Here is a 19555-nt window from a genome sequence, read left to right on the forward strand (position 1 = left end):
ATGGGGACAATAATAATAATACTCCTGAGGGCTGTTGTAAGGATTTAACACAGTATCTGCCACATGGTAAGTATTATACTTATTTTAAAAGGAAAATGTGGATTTAATAGAAATTCAAGAAATCAATTCATTTCTCTTCTAGCTTCAATGCACAGCCACGGCAGGATGTTGTTTTCTACCAATTATAACACCTATTTGTGCCCCTAGAACTCCTTCTGACTCAGAATTCAGAGTCCAATTCTACCCCCGACCTCTCAGGTAATGCAGACAACCAACGTGTGAACAGCTTTCAGTAACTTCTTCTTTAACCGCCCCGGCATCATTTTTAAGGTCCCTCCACCTCTCTCTCCACTCTGACATCCACGCCAGCTTCTCAGACCACGCTGTTGATGCAACTAATTGTCCTCTAGTCAAATCAAAGGCAGCCCGTGACCCCTGAGAGAGCCACACCCCACTGAGAAGCATAGGCTGTGGGTTGAAGAGTTTCCTGGAGTAGGCCAGGCAGCACCTGGACTCTGTTGTCATGGATACTGTTACCTTGATAATGCTGGAGCAATTTGTTTACTCTTATATCCCAGATTTTCACGGTATGATCAGAACCTGCTGAAGCTATGCATGTACCAGTAGGGTTAAAACCCACAAAATTTGCAAACCTAGAAGGAAAGAATAAGATAGTGTAATATTTTGATTTCTTCACCTTTATTTCCTTATTTGAACTTAATAATTAAATGCCTCTTTAGCAAACTAACCCATATAACCACATAAATGCCCAAAGAGAATGGACTTACCCTACAGAATCTGAGAAGTTATTAACACACTGCTTATTTGTGGTATCCCAAATTTTAATAGTTTTATCTTCACTACATGATACAATCAGCCTTCCATCAGGTGAAAATCTGGAAAGCACAAGATTATCTTTGTGAAAGGCTCTTGACAATCACCCCCACCCCCTATACACACACACACACACACACACACACACTCCCACACACACATGTCAGGCTGTACATATATTAAATACCAGAGACCACTGCTAGCACACCATGCAGCAAAGTCATATCCTACAACCATCTTTCCAACTAAAAATAAGCATAACAAATTATAAGCACAATGACAGACCATTAAAAAAAAAGCAAAATATACTATATAGACCAGCCAATTTTCTTTTTTCCTTTTCTTACTTTAGTTAAATGATTTAGTTTTATAGCACTTGTTCTAGGTCTTTGATTCAACTTTGCCCTCCTCCTAAGCCAAGTACCTTGTTGTTGTTGTTTTTGTAAGTATTCTTTTTTCAAAAAATATTTATTTTTGAGAGAGAGAGAGAGAGAGAGAGAGAGAGAGAGAGGGGCAGGGAGAGAGAAGGAGACACAGAAGCTGAAGCAGGCTCCAGGCTCTGAGTCAGCATAGAGCCCGATGAGAAGCTCGAACCCGAGATCACGACCTGAGTCAAAGTCACACGCTCAACCAACTGAGCCACCCAGGTGGCCCATAAGTATTTTTTGTCTCTTTCTTCTATTTTTGTCATTTTCTGGTCTTATCCATGTGGACCTAAGACAGCCTTTACTACTCATCCCACTAACCCTGTACTGAAGCTCTTCAGAAGAAACAGATTGGCATGTTGAGAATTAAAATTAAATGATACTACCAACAAAAGCATCAACTCCCCAAGCCTGTAGTTTCCTGGACCTTGGGAGGCCCTAAATCTCCAGTGGATAGCTCATTTATACAGAACTGAAGGTCCTGATTCATGGACACACCTATCATCCCCATGTCCCATTAAAAACAAATGAGTGCATTCTCAGACATTTCCTCTACTGTTTTTATGCACTCTCTTCCTTTAAGAATCTTTCCAAAGTTCGTTCTTTTTCCCCTAAGTGGTAGGAGAAAAACAGAAGAGTAGAAGACCAAGAAAAAAAAAACTGAAAATTTTTAGACCATTGGGAAACTATGAATAGTTTTTTATTATTAATATTTTAGTAATAACAACAAAAAATGACAGACTTAGGTCATAGACCAATTATGTTTCATTTTTATTTGTACTTTCCCTCTATGCCCAGATTACTATAAAGGTCATCAGTTAAGGGTGTGGATTATAATTGAAGGGGGTGTTTCGTGTTCTCTCACTCCTCTCCTCCCTCTCTGTTCTTAAGGCTAACCTAAAAATAATTCTTCCTGACAGAAACTTTGAATCTGTCATTTATGGATTTACCATATAAAAAAAGGGACATAGGAACGTAACTAAGTTCTTTGTGAAATAATCTTTTAAATTCAGGCAAGTAACCTTGCAAGAAAATGTCTTCCGAGCTGGGTAGTTCAGTTTGATTTTATAATAACATAGTATGTTATTAATCTTTTCCTCCAGAAAATATGTGAGAAAGATTAACATATGAAGGACAGTATTATAGAGAGGCTTCAAGTAGATGAAGCGTATGTTATACAGACCGGGGAAGAAAAACCTGCTCAGTATCCTCATGAAAATATAATAATACATAGTAATGCAACTAATACACAGAATCAAACTGTTTCTTTTTTTTTTTAATTTTTTTTAAAGTTTTATTTATTTTTGAGACAGGGAGAGACAGAGCATGAACAGGGGAGGGTCAGAGAGAGGGAGACACAGAATCTGAAACAGGCTCCAGGCTCTGAGCTGTCAGTACAGAGCCCCGACGAACACACGGACCATGAGATCATGACCTGAGCGGAAGTCGGACGCTTAACCGACTGAGCCACCCAGGCGCCCCTCATTGATGTTTCTTAATGTTATCTTTTTTTAATGTTTATTTATTTTGAGAGAGAAAGAGAGTGAGAGCATTAATGGGGGGAGGGGGAGAGAGAAGGAGAGAGAGAGAAAATCCCAAGCAGTCTCTGCACTGTCAGCACAAAGCCCAACATGGGGCTTGATCCCACGAACTGTGAGATCGTGACCTGAGCTGAAATCGAGAGTCAGACATTTAACCCCCTGAGTCACACAGGTGCCCCAACAAGTTATCTTTTAGAAATCACTTAATGTGAGTATTTAAATAAGTATTTCTAAGAGATTACTTGATCCTTACATTTTAAGAAAGCCATGATAAAAGAAATGTTTAATATAAAGATGAAGTGATCAAATTAAAAACAAAGTATAAAAATACTCAACTTCAACATTATCGGCCAAATACCACCACCTCCATTATCATCATTATCCTGCCTACATTTATTGAGCACACATGTCCCAGAGTGGTTCTTAACACATTACCTATAACAACTTGTTTAATCCTCAAAATAATCCTACTCAACAGGTGCTACTGGTAGCCTCATTTCACAGGTGAATAAACCAAGGCACATAAAGGGATCGGTAAACTGCCAGAGTCACACAGCAGGAAGATTTGAACCAGGCAGTCTGGTTCCACAGCCAAACCTCTCAGTCACTCTGCTTAAGTCCCTGACAGAAAGGCAACTTTCTTCAACTGGCTAAATTATTTACAGCACGGAAGTTCAGTGTGGCTTCTGGGTAACCACAGAAAGTTCTAAAGTGGAGGGAAACCATGAGGCAGGGCTCTTAGGAGGCCAGGTGACTGGGCTCTACCTGACAGGCTAACCACTAGACTATCCTTTAATAAAAACCAGCCTCTGCTGCCATACATTGTCAGTGTCCTTGGGGAGTTTGTGGGGGAACATATTCATTCATTCAAATATTTTATACCTCCAAAACCAGGCACTGGGCCCTGTCCTGGGTAACTGGAATACAGTGGTGAATGAGACTGGTAAGATCCCTGCCTTCATGACGTTTGCACTCTAGGAAGGGCACACAGCAGCATTTTAGATAGTGCTAAGAAAAGAGTTTGAAACAAAAAGGTGCCAATTTGTCAACAGAAGTTCCACGAAAGCAACAGGATTTTAAAGAAACTTGTGAATAAAGAAAAGGGGGTATCTTGGCCGGCTAGAAATTCATCCTGAGCAGGAAGGGCTATAGCCCCGGAGAACTTCTAGGTACTAAAGAAATGAAGGGGATGCAAAAGTCAGATAAGTGGAGGGAAAGGAGGGGAAGAACCTGTGAGGGGTGGGGTGGGGGGTGTTCTACCCCAGCTCAACATGACCAAAGGGGGACCCGAGATTAAGGCTGTCCCCCTCCTCCGGACACCACATTATAATGCCTGCATATGTTCTCTATATACGTGTTTTGTTTTGTTTTGTTTTGTTTTGTTTTGTTTTGTTTTGTTTTGTTTTGTGGGGGGGGGTTGCCTTGGGAAGGGTTATAAGTGAGGCTGGTGGTTTGTATCTTCTCTTCTCTCCTTTTATTTGAAATTAGATACATCAAAAATAGGTCGGCACCAATAAAAGAGGCTTCTCTTTGCCCTGACTTCGGTCAGTAAAGGACAGTCCTTTCCTTTGTCAGGGCTTAAGCAACATCTAACTGGGTTATCAATTTTAAGAGTGTTAAGAGGATATAAAATTTCTACTGAGACATCACCAGATTTCTAACACTCTAATTCAGCACCACTCGACTACCTTTTAAAACTTCCAGAAAGTGTGTCATAGAGACAGACATTATATTGGTCAATAGTGACTGGCAGATGAGCAGACAGGAACTGTCTGTAAGGCATCTGGGAAGTTAATTGAACCACTGTTCAATCTCTTAAATATACTGGTACTTATTTGAGAGAATCAGGGAACTACTGAACTTCTTTCTAGAAAAACTGGTTCACAGGTCATTGAGAATAGCCCAGTGGCATAACAGGAGTTCTTTAACTTGGAATCTATGGAGTTCCTGCAACTGTATGTAAAATTGTATTACCATATGCACAGCCATAGAGCTATTCACATATTAGAGAGCCAAAGGGGTCCATGAACCATGAGAAGTTTCAAAGTGCTTTCATAAGAAACCAAAAACTTCCTTTGGAAATCTCTTATCATTGGAATAAATGTTCTATAAAAAAAACATTTCCAGCCCTCGGGCTTCTGACACCAAACAGAGTAGGCACTGTTCCATGTCTACTGAGAAATACATAATTAGTAATTGGACTTTGAAGCCAGCAGCTATTCAATAGGAGGGGGAAGCAGTAAAAAGTAGTGGAAATAGACTGCCCAGTCAGTACACGGTCCTGAATTCTAGGGCCAATTCTGCAACTGTCCGGCTATGTAACCCTGTGAAATTCAAAACCACACTGGCCACTGTTTTCTATTTGTATAATGAGGGCGTTTGGACAGCATTCAGAACTAAACTTTCATAGACTCATTAAAAAAATATATTGGCAGTCTCAGAGTTTGCTTTGGTGGGATTCTGTGTTTACACACTGAAGGTGAAGTTCAAGGCAATAAGCAAAACATTTATACTTTTTTAAGTGTTGGTCAGCATCAGAAGAGAACCCATCTGTTAATTGCAGTAACAGGATTCATTCCTACAGCTGCTGGGAGACAGAAAGCAGATGAAAGAGATATAAAAAGATTTAAGTATGCCATGAAACATGTTAATTATTTGTTGGGTCATTTACCATTTATATGCCCAGACTTCTCTCCTGGGATCTCCACCCATAAGTGTAACTGCCTACTGGGCGTCTCCTCTTGGATATCCTGCAGGCACCTCCAACTCTGAGCTTGTCCAAATCTGAACTCATCGTCTTCCTCCCTAAACTGTCCTTCTCCAGTGTTCCGTTTCTCAGCAAATAGTCCCTCAGGCCAGAAGCCTAGGAGTCATGCTTTGTGCCTCTTCCTCCTCTACACCTCCACACTCCACACATCAGTTCCTGTCTCTTCAAACCACAGTGGGAACCAATGTCTTCTATCCTCCGCAAGCAACAAAAGTGATCTTTAAACATTGAATCCCATTTCTCTGATTAAAACCCTTTGATGATTTTGCATTTCCCTTGGTGAAAAGCCTAGCATCCTTACCACTGCTTACCAGGTCCTTGGGGTCTGCCCTCCAGTCCCTTTATCACCCTACTCTTCCTGGCACACACCCCTCTTCTCTCAGGTCCTTGCTCCTGCCTCGGGCATTTCCTCATGTGCTGTTCCCTGCGCCTCAAATGCTGCCCTCTACTCTTTATCTAGTTTAAAATACATAAGAAGATTTTACTCATCCTGCAAGTCTCTGCTCAGTGTCACTTCCTCAGGAAGGCTTCCAGACTGCCACCCCCTGACCCCCAGTAGGTTAGTTCCTCAGCATGTGGTCTTAGAGTAGCTCCGGTTCATACTTAGGTCATCCTTGCAATCAAGCATTCTGTTTACTTCCCCAACACATGTAAGCTCCAAGAAGACAGAAACCATGTCTGTCTTGTTCACTGTTGCATCCCCAGACACCGTGCATGGCACGGAGTAGGTCCCTAGGAAACATTTAAGACAGTTAAAAAATTTGTTTAAGATATTTGGGTCTAAATATTAGAGCCAATGAAAGCTGCTGTTTAAAAGCTACAGTTTGTTACACAGCATGAATATACCTAATGACATCTAACTGTATGTTTTAAAATGGTTAAAATGGTAAGGTCGATTATATACATACATACACACATACATATATGTATTATATGTATATATCTCTTGCCACTACAAAGAAAAATCTCTGCAATTCAGATGGTCAAAGATCACTTGTAACACTACAACAACTGAAAATTAAAGGTAGACTTTTCTCCTAAAAATTAATCCTGGAAGAGCAATAATGTTGGACAAGTTGGCTCAATAGCCTCTACTTATTTTTGATTGAGGACACTATAAAAAAGCACACATTATCCAAGAATATACATTATTTTAAAAAATACAGGGCTATAATAATTTTACCTATTAGAAAATTTCTTTGCCACTAAAAAAAGATAACATATATATAATGATCAATGTTTTCTTCATTAGTCATTAAAGAAAAATTTAATGGTAAAAAAAGGAAAGTACAGTAAGTAAAAAAACAGTCCATAGTGCCATCACTCAAAATCACACTTAACCATTCTACGTATGACAGGTACTTTATCTTTTATATTATAATCTAGAGTTCTGAATTTTGCTCCCCACCCCAACATGAACATTTTCATGTCATTACTTGCATATACTCTCCTTTTAATGGCTACATAATAGTATAAATTTTTTGAAATAGTTTTCTTTATCTGGAAAATCGGTTCTTTCCAATATCTCACCATTATAAATTATACTGAAAGCAATACCTCTGAATTCAAAGCTTTTTCTTTTGCATACAAAAGGGTATTTAGAATACATTTCCAGTTGTGAAGTCACTGCACCAAAGACATCTGATATAGTTTGCAAATTGATTTCTAAAAAGACTATACTAATTTATATTTTAAAAGCATGAATATATTTTCCAATAGACAGCATATCTTAAAAATATTTCTGTGAATTAAAATGTATCATCATAAACGACACTACTCCAAAGAACATAGCTAGTTATTCATCACCTCCTACACGAATAGGCACCATCTCTATGCCACAGAGAATAGGTCGAGGCTCCAAGAACAAACTTATGGTAAGTACTAAGCACAGACAGACACAGAATTTTAATTACTTAAGTCCACGGTGTATGTTTAAAATTCAAATACTAAAGGGAAAAACAATTGCTCTGCTAACCCTCTACATTCATTTCAATACACTGCTCATATATCAGGAGGAAGAGCAGTATCACTTGAACAATTTTTAATGTTTAGTTGTTTAATTCATCTACAAATTTGGTAAATGTATGGTATGCAATAGAAATCCCACTTATATTTTTCCAAACAGAAATCCAGTTGTTTTAACTTTATATTAAACAGTCCATCCAGTTCCCCACTGATTGGAAATATCATCTATCATAAAACATACATGGGTATGCTTCTAGTCTTTCTATGACCTTTTTTTCCTAATATTATACAATTATCACCATATTTTAATTTCTATAATTTTATTTTATTTACGTTTATTTATTTATTTATTTATTTTGAGAGAGAGAGGGAGAGAGAAATAGCGCATGCATGTGCACAAGGAGGCGGGGCGGGCAGAGAGAGGGAGCGACAGTATCCCAAACAGACTCCACACTGCCAACACAGAGCCCAATACAGGGTTCGAAATCACAAACCAGGAGATCATGACTTGAGCCAAGATCAAGAGTCAGATGCCCAACCGACTGAGTCACTCAGGCACCCCTAATTTCTATAATTTTATACTGTGGTCTGACAGCTGGTTGGACAAGTTTCTTCTTATTCTCTTTCTTGTCATTTTTTTTTTGTTGGCTATTCTTACACATTTAACTCACCACCCATGTGAATTCCGAAACTGGCTTGGTAGGCTCCAATAAATTCCTTTGACAGAAGTTTTAGACAGAGGGATTAATGGTTATCAGACTTATTCTCCTACGATAAACAATCATACAACTGGGCAAAATATATGAAGCAACTGTTTTTAGGCACCGGAGAAGAGACAGCACACGGTTGTGAATCGTGAGAGGCAGATAACGCATACGAGGTGAACACCAAACCTATCCCAGATTTCTACCCGGGAGTATTTTCCAAACCATGGCACAAAGACATAGAGCCCAAGGAGACAGCAGCAGTCCAACTGAGCAGAGGAAACAAAAATCAGAATGTAGAACTGGGCTAAAGGGCTGGAAGTTTGAAGACAGGGTGTGAGAGAGGAGCTATGAAGAGCAGAAACCAAAAAAAATCTGCCTCTGAGGCCCCTTGAGTTTGGTCAAAAACAAAGCTGCTAATGCTCTGGGCAAAAAGGCTTGGCAGAGAACAACCACTGGAGACTATGAGCTGAACAAAGATGCCAGAGGTTACATAGAACTGAGAGATGTTCAAGTTCTGGGCAGATTTTGCGGAATGCTTCAGACATTTGGTGGCAGCCCCAGAAAGGCCACTAGTACTATAGCCCAAGTGTCAAGGCTACTCTAAAACAGTCTAAATCCAAACCTCAAGAGAATCTAGTTGAGCCATCAAAGAGTTAAGTGCTTACCAGAACAAAACTCAACAATTTTTAGAGATGATAGAGTACTTTATGTTCTCAAACACTTAGCAATATTTGGGCACACAATTTTATTTTATTATTATTTTTTTAATATGAAATTTAGTGTCAAATTGGTTTCCATACAAGACCCAGTGTTCCTCCCAAAAAGTGGGCGCACAATTTTTAAAAAATCACATGATATACAAAAAGCAGAGAATCTTGACCTAGATAGGACATAGATGTTAGAATTAGCAGACAAGAACTTTAAACAATTATTATAAATATGTTTAGGATTTAAAGGAAATGATGGACATAATGAAGAAACAAATGGGGAATCTCATCAGAGAAATGGGTAAGCTTACAGTAGATTAGACATTGCTGGAACAGAAACACCAGGGAAGTTGAAGATAGGCCAATAGAAACTATACAAACTGAAGTGCAAAGAGAAAAAAAATTTGAGAAAATAAGCAAAGCCTCAAAAAACTATGGGATGATATCAAGATTCAACATATGTGAATTTGGAATCCCAGAAAAAGATGAGAAAGAAATGAGGGCAGAAAGATATATGAAGAATAAACAAAAATTTACCAAATGTGATAAAAATATCAACCCTTATATCCACATAGCTCCATAAACCATGAGAAAAATATACAAAACCATAGGTAGGCTCATTACAGTCAGATTGCTATAAAAAAAAAAAAAGGTGCATTACATATAGGAGAATAACAATAAAAATGACTGCTGCCTTCACATGGAAAAAAAAGAAAAAATGCAAAGCAGAAGACAATGAAAGGACATCCCCTAAGTCCTAAAAGAAAAAGTATCCACTAAATTAGAATTCTACATCTCAGCAAAAATATCATTTAAAAAGGATAAACAGGGCATATCAAAAATAGCTATTTCTCATACAAATGATTGTATAAGAATTTTTGGAAAAATTTTTATCATGTTTGTTGTCTGATTCCAAAGGGCCCATGATTGCCCTTTTTTGTAGTGTTTAGTTTCCATATATGAATAAAACTTATTAAAAAAAAAAGAAAAAAGGATAAACAGGAGTGCCTGAGTGGCTCAGTTGAGGGTCTTGATTTCAGCTCAGGTCATAATCTCACAGTTTTGAGATCGAGTCCCACATCAGGCTCTGTACTGGGCATGGAGCCTGCTTAAGAGTCTTTCTCTCCCTAACTTGTGCCCTCCCTCTCTCTCAAGATAAGATAAGATAAATCAAAATGGATAAACAAAAAGAGAGAATTCATCACCAGGAAACCCATGCTGCAAGAAATAGTACCTGAAGTTTTTTAGGTTGAAGGGAAATGATACCAGGTGGAAACTTGGATCTATTTACACAAAAGATTAAAGAGCGCTGGAAAAGTATATGAGGGCAAATATAAAGACTTTTTTGTTTCTTATTTAAAAGAAATGAATTGCGAGCTCATACCATATACAGATGTAAAACTGTTAAGAGTTGGGAAATTGGGAGATAAATTTTTGTAAGTTCTGACATTAGAACGTTTATAAGTTCTAATATTATATATAAAACTGCACAAATTAATTCAAAAGTAGACTGTGATATATTAAGGATGTAGACTGTAACTCCTAGAGGTTACCACTAAACAAAAACCCAAGACAAAGAGTAAAGCTAAAAAGCCCAAAGAGGAGATAAAATGGGATACTAAGAAATAAGCAATCCAAAAGAAAGGGAGAAAGAAATAAACAAATGGGACAAATAGAAAACACAGAGTAAGATGGTAGACTTAAAACTAAGCATAGGAAGAGTTACATAAATATAAATGGGTTAAGCTCTCCAATTAAAAGGCAGAGATTTTCAGACCCAAGTATTTAGAAATAAAGTTACCCTCTGATAGTTAAATACATGAAGTACAGCCAATGGATAAATAGTAGCTACTTGTGGTAGCAACCCCAAACACTGTGTGCAAATGTGCGAAATGACTTGGGAACACAACCTAATTGATGACTCCAGTAAATCTGTAGAAAGAAAAAAAAAATGGAATATCAGGGAGTTAATAGCTGACATGAACTGACACTTTATATTCATTCACTTTAATTTTCACGAAGACTCTATGAGGAAGGTACCTCTTTGTACCCATTTTATAGGAGAGCAGACCAAGCAAGGCTCGGAGAGATTGAGTCGTGTTCCCAGGATCACATGCGAGGGAGCTGTACTACAGGGCACTGCTTCTCTGCTGAATCCAATCAACTGTACTGCAGCACTTGTTACCAGAGAGGAAGCACCGAGCAACCGCCAGAGGCAAGAGTCGTCAGTGTGTCTCCTGCTTGGCCTGGGGGAGGGGGCGCCCGACCAGCTGATCATGCAGTTTCCTTGGCAGGTGTGTGCATGTGGCAGAGATGGCCCCATTGCTCTATTCAAACCTGAGAAAACTGTCCATCAAGATTTTGTTTTTTCAACAAACTTTCTTGCTTTCGTTCCAGGGCCCATCGAGCTCTTGTTCTGACTCTGTCAGTGAAGGAGGAAGGCCCTGACTGAGACAGACAAACATTCTAGTCCCTTTGAAAGTTAGTGTTGTTGTCATAAATAAATAAATTGGCATCTGGCTTATGTTTCAGACTCTCCTAAGTTTATTAAGCATGACTCAGTGCCCCCTGAGCATTCTCACTTCTGAGTAAAAAGTGAAAATGGGCCTTCAGAACTTTGGAAGAAAGTCCTGAACTGGGCTGACCCTAGCAAGGCTAAGTTCTCACAGGAAGCTGCACAAACACTGCAGACTGTCAGCTGGCCTGAGTGGGCCTGAGTGGTCAGTTGGGCCCTCTCAATGCTCCTGTTGTCTAACTACAGTAGCATGAGCCAAGGAAAAAAAGATTACAATAAACACATGAGGAAGAATCTCTAAACATGTTGTAGAGCACACATATGGAAAGTTGCCAAGAAGATGAAATCCTTACCCATTCGATTTAACCAAATTATTTATCAAAGAACATTCCTCCAGAGAGACCTCGGAAGAGTTTCACATGAATCACTAATGCCAAACAGTAAGAAAAGAACTGATAAAAACAAAAGAACAGAACCACAAGGCACCAGAGAGATAAAGGCATTCCATTAAGAGTAGGCAAGCTCAGTACAAATTTGTCAATCTGAATAGGGATCGGCCGAAACGGAACAACAGTGAAGCCCCATAAACATTCTCCTTCGTAACATGCATGTACAGTCCTCCTACATTCGATATTAAAAATCCACAGAAATGACTCTTCCTTGAAGAAGCCCCTGGAAAACTCCTACCAAAACTACCTGCACACCCCTCACTGATTCATTCAACCCACATTTTTGCACAACTCCTCTGAGACTTCCCCACCCAATCATGACACTGTGGTGCTTCTCACACCGTCTGACTCTGCCTCACACCCGCCTCATCAGCTCCCTCCCTTCAGAGTCACCTGAGCAGGGATGTCTTCCCTGAGCCGTGTGTAAAAGAGCACCTGCCAACCCCATCACTCTCTACCTTGTGAGTCCACAGTATTTTCCTGCAGGGCACATGTCACTAGTACATTTTTTAATTGTCTATCTCCCTTTGGTAGAAGGAGCTCCACGAGACTGGGAGTTTTGTTTTGCTTTCTATGGTATCTACAGAATTTCGAACAGGGCCTGTCAAGAGAATACAATCTGAACAAAATACTTACAATTCAAAGTCTAATAGGGAAGAGAGGCCTAAGCAGACAGGACCTCATAAGCAAGACAATTCAGTGGCATAGAGGACTCGTAGTAAGTGGGGCCTGGGAGAACCGTAAACACTTCCTGGAAGGAGAGCTGCAGAGCCGCATGGGGAAAGGGGTGGTGGATTCGGGGGCATTCCAGGCACAGCGGGCAGCACTTGGAAAAGGCACAGAACACAGCAGAGCATCACACACAGGAGCTCAGTATAGCTGCAAGAAGGGGATGGGGAAGGGGACAAAGACAAAGTTGTGACAGGAAGGCAGAGCAGACAAGCCAGGGCAAGCAGTCACCAATAGCTTTAACCTGAGGAACAGTACAACCAGATTTGCATTTCACAAAGGTCTCTTTGGAGGCGGCAGGGCGGTGGGGGGGGGGGGGGTGGTGAGGGTGGGAGAATGGGGCAAATCTGAAGTTACGAAGACCATTTAGGAGGTTACTGCAAAAGTGTCTACGAGAGCCCCTGATGCTAAAACTAAGACTGTGGCACTGGGGGTGAAGATAAAACAGATGTCTTGAGTGCACATCACTTTTCCCAAACTCTGTTCTGCTATCAAATCTTACAGAAAGTGCCTCTTAAAAAAAAAAAAAAAGTGAGAGAGGGGTGCCTGGATGCCCAGTCGGTTAAGTGCCTGACTTCGGCTCAGGTCACGATCTCACAGTTCGTGAGTTTGTGCCCCGCGTCGCACTCTGTGCTGACAGCTCAGAGCCTGGAGCCTGCTTCGGATTCTGTGTCTCCCTCTCTCCCTGCCCCTTCTCTGCTCATACTCTGTCTCTCTTTCTGTCTCTCAAAAATAAATAAACATTAAAAAATTGTTTTTAAAGTGAGAATTTTTAAGGCTCATTTCACTCACACACACACACACACACACACACACACACACACACAATGTACACACACAAACACATGTTAATAAAACCAGGTATAACTGTATCCAGAAACCATACCATGTAATCAGATAGCAATTCTTTCTTTCTCAAGCTCACAGCTCTGCTGTCCCCTGAATCAGCACCACTCTCAGGTCAACTGTTAGCCAACGGTGTCCCTCAGTAACCACAGGTTTCAAAAAGCCCAAGGGGCGCCTGGCTGGCTCAGTCGGAAGAATACGAGACTCTTGATCTCAGGGTCATGAGTTCGAGCCCCATATGGGGTGCAGAGATTATTAAAATAAATAAATAAACTAAAAAAAAAAAAGAAGAAGCTTAAAGTAGCAATCTCAGAGGAAAGGCCTGCTGTTCTAACAAGACTCACTAACTCCTGTAGGAGGGAGATGCCCTGTTCTGGATGGCAAGCCTGAGCTGAATGCCCTCTTCTGGGACTGGAGATCAGGCCACACCAGTACCTATACACATACAGAGGGACTGTAGGGGAGGGCTCAGGGAAAGCTCAGGGAATGCTTGGGTACCGTCACCAGAAAACAGAACAGATGCTAAGCAGACAGAAGTGCAGGGTTCCACCACTGTCTTCTCCTCTCTAATTGATGAGAGGTTTAAAACCAAATGCTGGGCCCTTCCCCAGTTCCTAAGTCTCTCCCTAATGTTACTCAGCGGGAGGTAGGGCAGGCTTGTGGTGTCACACAGTCCTGAACACTGTATTTCTCATCCTCACAACGGTCCAGTTGAGAAGCCTGCTTACCCTCACCTCCCGCTGAGGCTGAGAGCCATGGACTAACTCGCCCGAGGGTAATGATGTGGCAGGCATGTGAATCCTGACCTATCTCACGCCAACCATCTAAAGCAGTCATGCTGTGGGTTGTAAGAGCATTTTACAAAGAGCTCAGGAACGATCATGCTTCTTCCCAATCCCAAGCCCTCCAGTGTCTCCGTGTTACTTGGAGGATGAAGTCCAAAGTCTTTTCAAAACACCCATGGCCCTGAGCCTTCCCCACCTTTCCTCTCCCTCATCCCACTTTACTTCCTGTGCCAGGCAACAGCTGAAAATTTAACATTCCCAGAGCACAAAACATTTTCCCAGGCCACAGAGCTTACTCCTGCTCCTTCCCTCTGTGAGTGGCTGGCCACCAGTCCCCATCTGACGAGACGGCTGCAAGCCTCTTCTTCTCCTGTCCGTCCCTCAGTGCTGGGCCTGCAATGTCCTCCTTGGCGTTTCCTCACACAAGTCCAGTTCAGTGCCCCACTGCCCTTACCCCTTGTGCGTCGTCTTCCCATAGGAGACATCATTTTATACTTGTTTTGTATGTGTTTTGTTTCCATTGAACCATAAAACAGAAAAGCTCCTTGAGGCTAAGACTGCAGTTCTCATTTCTACCTACTCGACACGCAGCACAGATATGTGGTACAAAGCAGGAACAAAAAAAACCCAAAACAAACAAAAAAGAATAAAAACTTTGAAGGACTGACCAAAAAAAATAAATAAATAAAAGGAATATTGTGAAGACCAAAATTTTATATTATTGGTGACCTTTTCAACCTTTTATACATTCCTCTGTCTTACAGTAGCAATACCTTTTCTTAGGCATTTTCAAAAACATTTATTTATTTTTATGTTAAATGTTTAAAAAACATTTATTTTAAAAAAACTGGAGAGCGCAAGCAGGGGAGGGGCATAGAGGATCCGAAGCAGACTCTGCACTGACAGTCTGAGAGCAGTGAGTCCGAAGGGAGTGGGGTGGGGTGGAGCTCAAACTCACAAACCGGGAGATCATGACCTGAGCTGAAGTCAGACGCTCAATCGACTGAGCCACCCAGGCGCCCCTTCTTTAGCATTTATATTATACATATATGCTTCGGTACAAGGACAAGGAATAAAATATCTCCTAGAATCTTCTACAGGAAAAATTTTCTCTTATCTGAACAACTTGTCGGGATTCCTTTTTGTTTAAAAACATGAAGACATGTCAGCCACCATCATTCCATCAATCCCTTGGTTGCAGGAAACTCAGGCTAAGCCTGCCAAATTTGCACTACCCAAGGTGACATGGTTCTACATAGAAATGTCTCTTCATTCCCTCTAGTTGTATGGCATTTATTATAAACCACCTTAAATTATTTCAGGAAGAAAACAGACACATAGGGACCCACTGGATAAATAATGGCTATCATTCAATGGTTTTGCCCTAGTGGGGGCTAAATAATGACTCCCAGTACTTGGCTTAGCTTTTTGTGCCTCTGTCTGTTCTCTGGGATTGACCCACTAGATGATAGATCTCTGTGTACATCACTTAATAAATAAATACAAGTGATCTGACCAGCCTCTTGGGACCTTCACATATGTCACCTCCTTAGGTGGGAAAAAATTATCAACTCAAGTTATATAATAGCTTTAAAAACAAAACAAGATTGAGATGTCCAGTGAGGATGAGGATGATGGTTAAGATTTGTCTAGTGGTTACTCCATGGGAGGCATGATTCTAAATGCTTTATGTATATGTACTCATTTAAAAATACCATGACAACTTGTGTAGCAGGTTACTATTATCATCAGCCTAATTTTACAGGTAAGAAAACTAAGGCACTGAGAAGTTAGGTAATTTTCCCAAAGGTCACAGAGCTGGTAAGTGCTGGGGCTGGAATTTTAACCTATATATTTAGGTCCCAGGTCCATGTTCTTGACCACACAGCTATAAGGCATATATAGAAATAATACTTTCTGTATTTCTTTTGGCCAGAGTCAAAAGTAGCTGACAACTCTAGAAGAAAAAAACTATTGGCTAAAAGTAGAACCTTTTGTCTTCTTCTTAGACTCACTACCATAGATTATAATCAGCACCTGAACAATAATGTCCCACTAAGAGCATGATGACAGCAGCACGGGACAGAAGGCAAGACAGAGCGAGGCTCCCACTACCACTCCACCACGTCAGAGCTGAAGATGCCTGGCACATTGTTTCATACAGTGTGCACACGGTCGGCTGGCTGCAGCCTGCACAGATTTCCCCCCAGGGACCACGTCGATGCCAGCCCCCTTCTTTTAAGAGCTGTCCTCTCTGTCCACCACCAGAACACCTGGTTGGTATGCCCTCTCACCCCTCAGACTGGGATGACTGGTCTCTGTCAGGTGCCTGGCTAACCTGTGACAACCACAGTATCTTACTCCCTGGTGAAGGGATGGGCACGGGATCCAAGCTGAGAGTTGCCCATAGTTCTTTTCTAACTGGAGGTAGGAGATTTTCCTGTCCAGTCGCAAAGCTATGAGGACTTCGGCTTAGAGCTGGCAGTGACCTCACCACCAGGGCATTTGAGAGAGTAGAGCCGGCATGTAGACAGTCTCTCTCGAGGCCTGCAGCCCCTGGTTCTCTACTCCAAGGTCACCAAACATCAGCCAATTAACAACTTGGAGAGGAGAGAAATAATTTCTTTGGGCTTCTATCACTTTCAAATAGACAAGTTCTAACTTTAACTCTGAAAGTCACTTCCTTCAGCTGCAAAACAGGGGAAAAAAACAATAGCCCTAAAAAAAAAAATTTAAACAATAATAATAAAAAAACCCACACAATAGCCCTACTCTCCCAGGGCAGTTCTGATAGGGAATTATTTTAAGTACTTAGGCGGTGTCTCTTGGAAATAGAAAGGGCTCCATGGCTGTTAGTTGACATTCTAACACAATAGTACTTGTCCCAATAGATTGCCAGATTGTGGAGTCACTCTTAGTTCCTCCTTCCCTGTCACATCCAATGTAACAGCAAGTATGTTGGTTGTATCTGCAAATGGCAGGTGGAATCCGACCACTTCTCGAAATCTCCACTGCCAACGCCCTGGTCCAAGCTGGATTTGAGCTACTGCACACAGCCTCCTAACGACATCCCCTGCTTCTGCCCTGACTTTGACAGCTTTTCTCCGCACAGCAGTCGGAACTATCGCATTAAAATGTTATTCAGAGAGATGCACATGCTCCAGTGATATCTCCTGTCTCTCAGAACATCCGTCAGCTGTTCCCGACCCAGCTGCAGCCTCCCTCCCTGGCACTTCTGTTCCTTCCCCACACTCTCCTCCACACCAGCCTCCTTGCCGGTCTTCAAACAGCCACCAGCTCCCACCCCAGGGCTTCTGTACTGGTTTCCTCTGAGACAGGCCTTTCCCAAACATATGCAAGCCTCACCCCCTGCCCTCTGTTAGATCTTTGCTTAAAGGCCACCTTGTCTTTGTGAGGCAGTTGCTGTTTAAAATTGCAGCCCTCTTCCAATCCAGCTGTTTTTTTCTCCATGGCACTTACCACCATCTGACCTATTGTCTCATTTTCCTACCTGTTTATTATCTAGCTCCCCTTTCTGGAATGGAAGCTCATGACAGTAGGGGGTTTTGACTGTTTTGCTTACTATTATTCCCAGCACATGGCAGGCACATGACAAATACTTGCTGAATGAAAGAATGAATGAATTTGTCCTTGATCTCCTTTTCTGGGGGTTGGGAGGTAAACACAGACCACAACAGGAAAAAGAAAATGCGGAAATCTCATTAGGAAACTTCACACTTACTTGGCACAGCGTACCCAGTGGGTATGTCGGTACAAGGAATACAAGAAACGCTGGCGATACATGTTCCATACTTTGATAGATTTGTCTTCAGAAGCTGTAGCTAGAAACTGGCCATCGGCTGAAAAGTCTATACTTCGAACTGGAGCTGTATGAGCTTTAAATTCAGAGGATTTTCCTCTCCTGGAAATAAACAGGGTAATATTTATAAAACTTGATTTAGGCATAATCAATATCTAATCAGTATACAGTCTTTGAAACATTTAAAACAGTTTAACTCCTGTAAAAGAACTGATGAAAGTATGAAAAGTTTCTTCATCAACCCTTTTTAAAGCTAGTTTTATTCACTGAAGTCACAACTGATACTTAACAAGAAAAGACCCTCATGGTCCCACCCAGAAATGCACTTGGTGTTTTTGTTTTAATTAGAAGCTACAGAAACAATATTTTGGACAAATCTCTACCATGAATTTTAAGTTCCTGTTGTTCCTCTAGAAATAGCAGTAAACAGTTTAAGAAACCTGCAACCTAGAAAAGCTAAGATCAACTTAGTGAACAGCTCCAAGGAAGTGTTTTCAAACTGGGGTCACGTGGAAGTTGTGTGGACCGGCCGTCTGGGCTGGGAAGGAAGAGACATCCCTTCTGCCATTTCCCCCCTTTACAGAACGTCTCTAGGTAATCTCACTCTCTGACTCACCGGAGTTTCCACCTACCAGCAATGAGAACGCAGACCCCTGGGGCATATCCAAGGCCTTGCTCACCCAGGGCCCAATCTTACACCCACAAGCAAAACAAAGGACAAATGGTAACAACTGTATTCCAATTCTCAATACTTTGAAATTTCAGCTGCTGCTGCTGCTGTTTTTTTTTTTTTTTTTTTTTTTCTTGGCTAGGATGGGAAAAGGAGAATAGGAAAAGATGGAGAAAATAATGTGTGGCATTTAAGGAGAAACACCAGAAAAAAAAAAAAAAAGTTAAAATAGTCAGGGGCAGGCTAGCAGACACCCTGGAGTTCAAAGGTGGCATCTGGGAAATACTACTTGTGTCAGGACTCCAAAGTTCCCCCAGATACTTCACTTTATACTACATCCACTTAGCAATTTTTTTCTCCATTCAGAAAGTTGTATTTATACATAACTGTTTGAAACACATCAGGCAACAGAATTTGCAGAGCCTGGAAATCATACTCAACCACTCTCCCTTCTCCTCCCACATCCAATAGGTCGACAAAACCGATTTAGTGATAGAAATACTGCTATCACTTGCCAGATATCCTTTCAATTCTTCCTCTTCCACATCAGCTCTGCTTACATTCAGATAGATACACCCTACGTATCCTTTACCTAGATTTTTGCGAAAGCCTCTTAACTGGTCTCCCTGCTCTAATCGTTTATCCCCTCCAGTCACCTACATACTGTTCTTATTCCCTCGCTAAAAGCATATTCTAAGCATGTAAATCTCAGTGTAAATGTGTCACGGGCTACCTTCCAAGAAAAGGTACAGTGACCAAGTTCTTCCACAAGGCATCCGGCTGTTACACTGAACT

At 41.1% G+C, this 19555-nt stretch overlaps 1 protein-coding gene across 8 annotated transcripts in view; it reads right to left on the bottom strand.

Annotated features, from left to right (window-relative positions):
• POC1B (POC1 centriolar protein B) overlaps positions 1–19555 on the bottom strand; it is a 95069-nt gene that overhangs the window by 50228 nt on the left and 25286 nt on the right. For all 8 annotated transcript variants that reach the window (XR_006220104.1, XR_006220102.1, XR_006220105.1 and 5 more), the window contains 3 exons: positions 18013–18192; positions 789–896; positions 538–653 (listed from right to left, as the gene is read on the bottom strand). Coding sequence is in view for 4 of the 8 variants with exons in the window: in XM_042992875.1 (XP_042848809.1) it covers positions 538–653; positions 789–896; positions 18013–18192 (404 nt within the window). In the remaining 4 variants the exon portion in view is untranslated. The remainder of the gene's footprint in view (positions 1–537; positions 654–788; positions 897–18012; positions 18193–19555) is intronic.

The sequence above is a fragment of the Panthera tigris genome, chromosome B4 (assembly GCF_018350195.1).
Source record: "Panthera tigris isolate Pti1 chromosome B4, P.tigris_Pti1_mat1.1, whole genome shotgun sequence".
Lineage (NCBI taxonomy): Eukaryota > Metazoa > Chordata > Mammalia > Carnivora > Felidae > Panthera > Panthera tigris.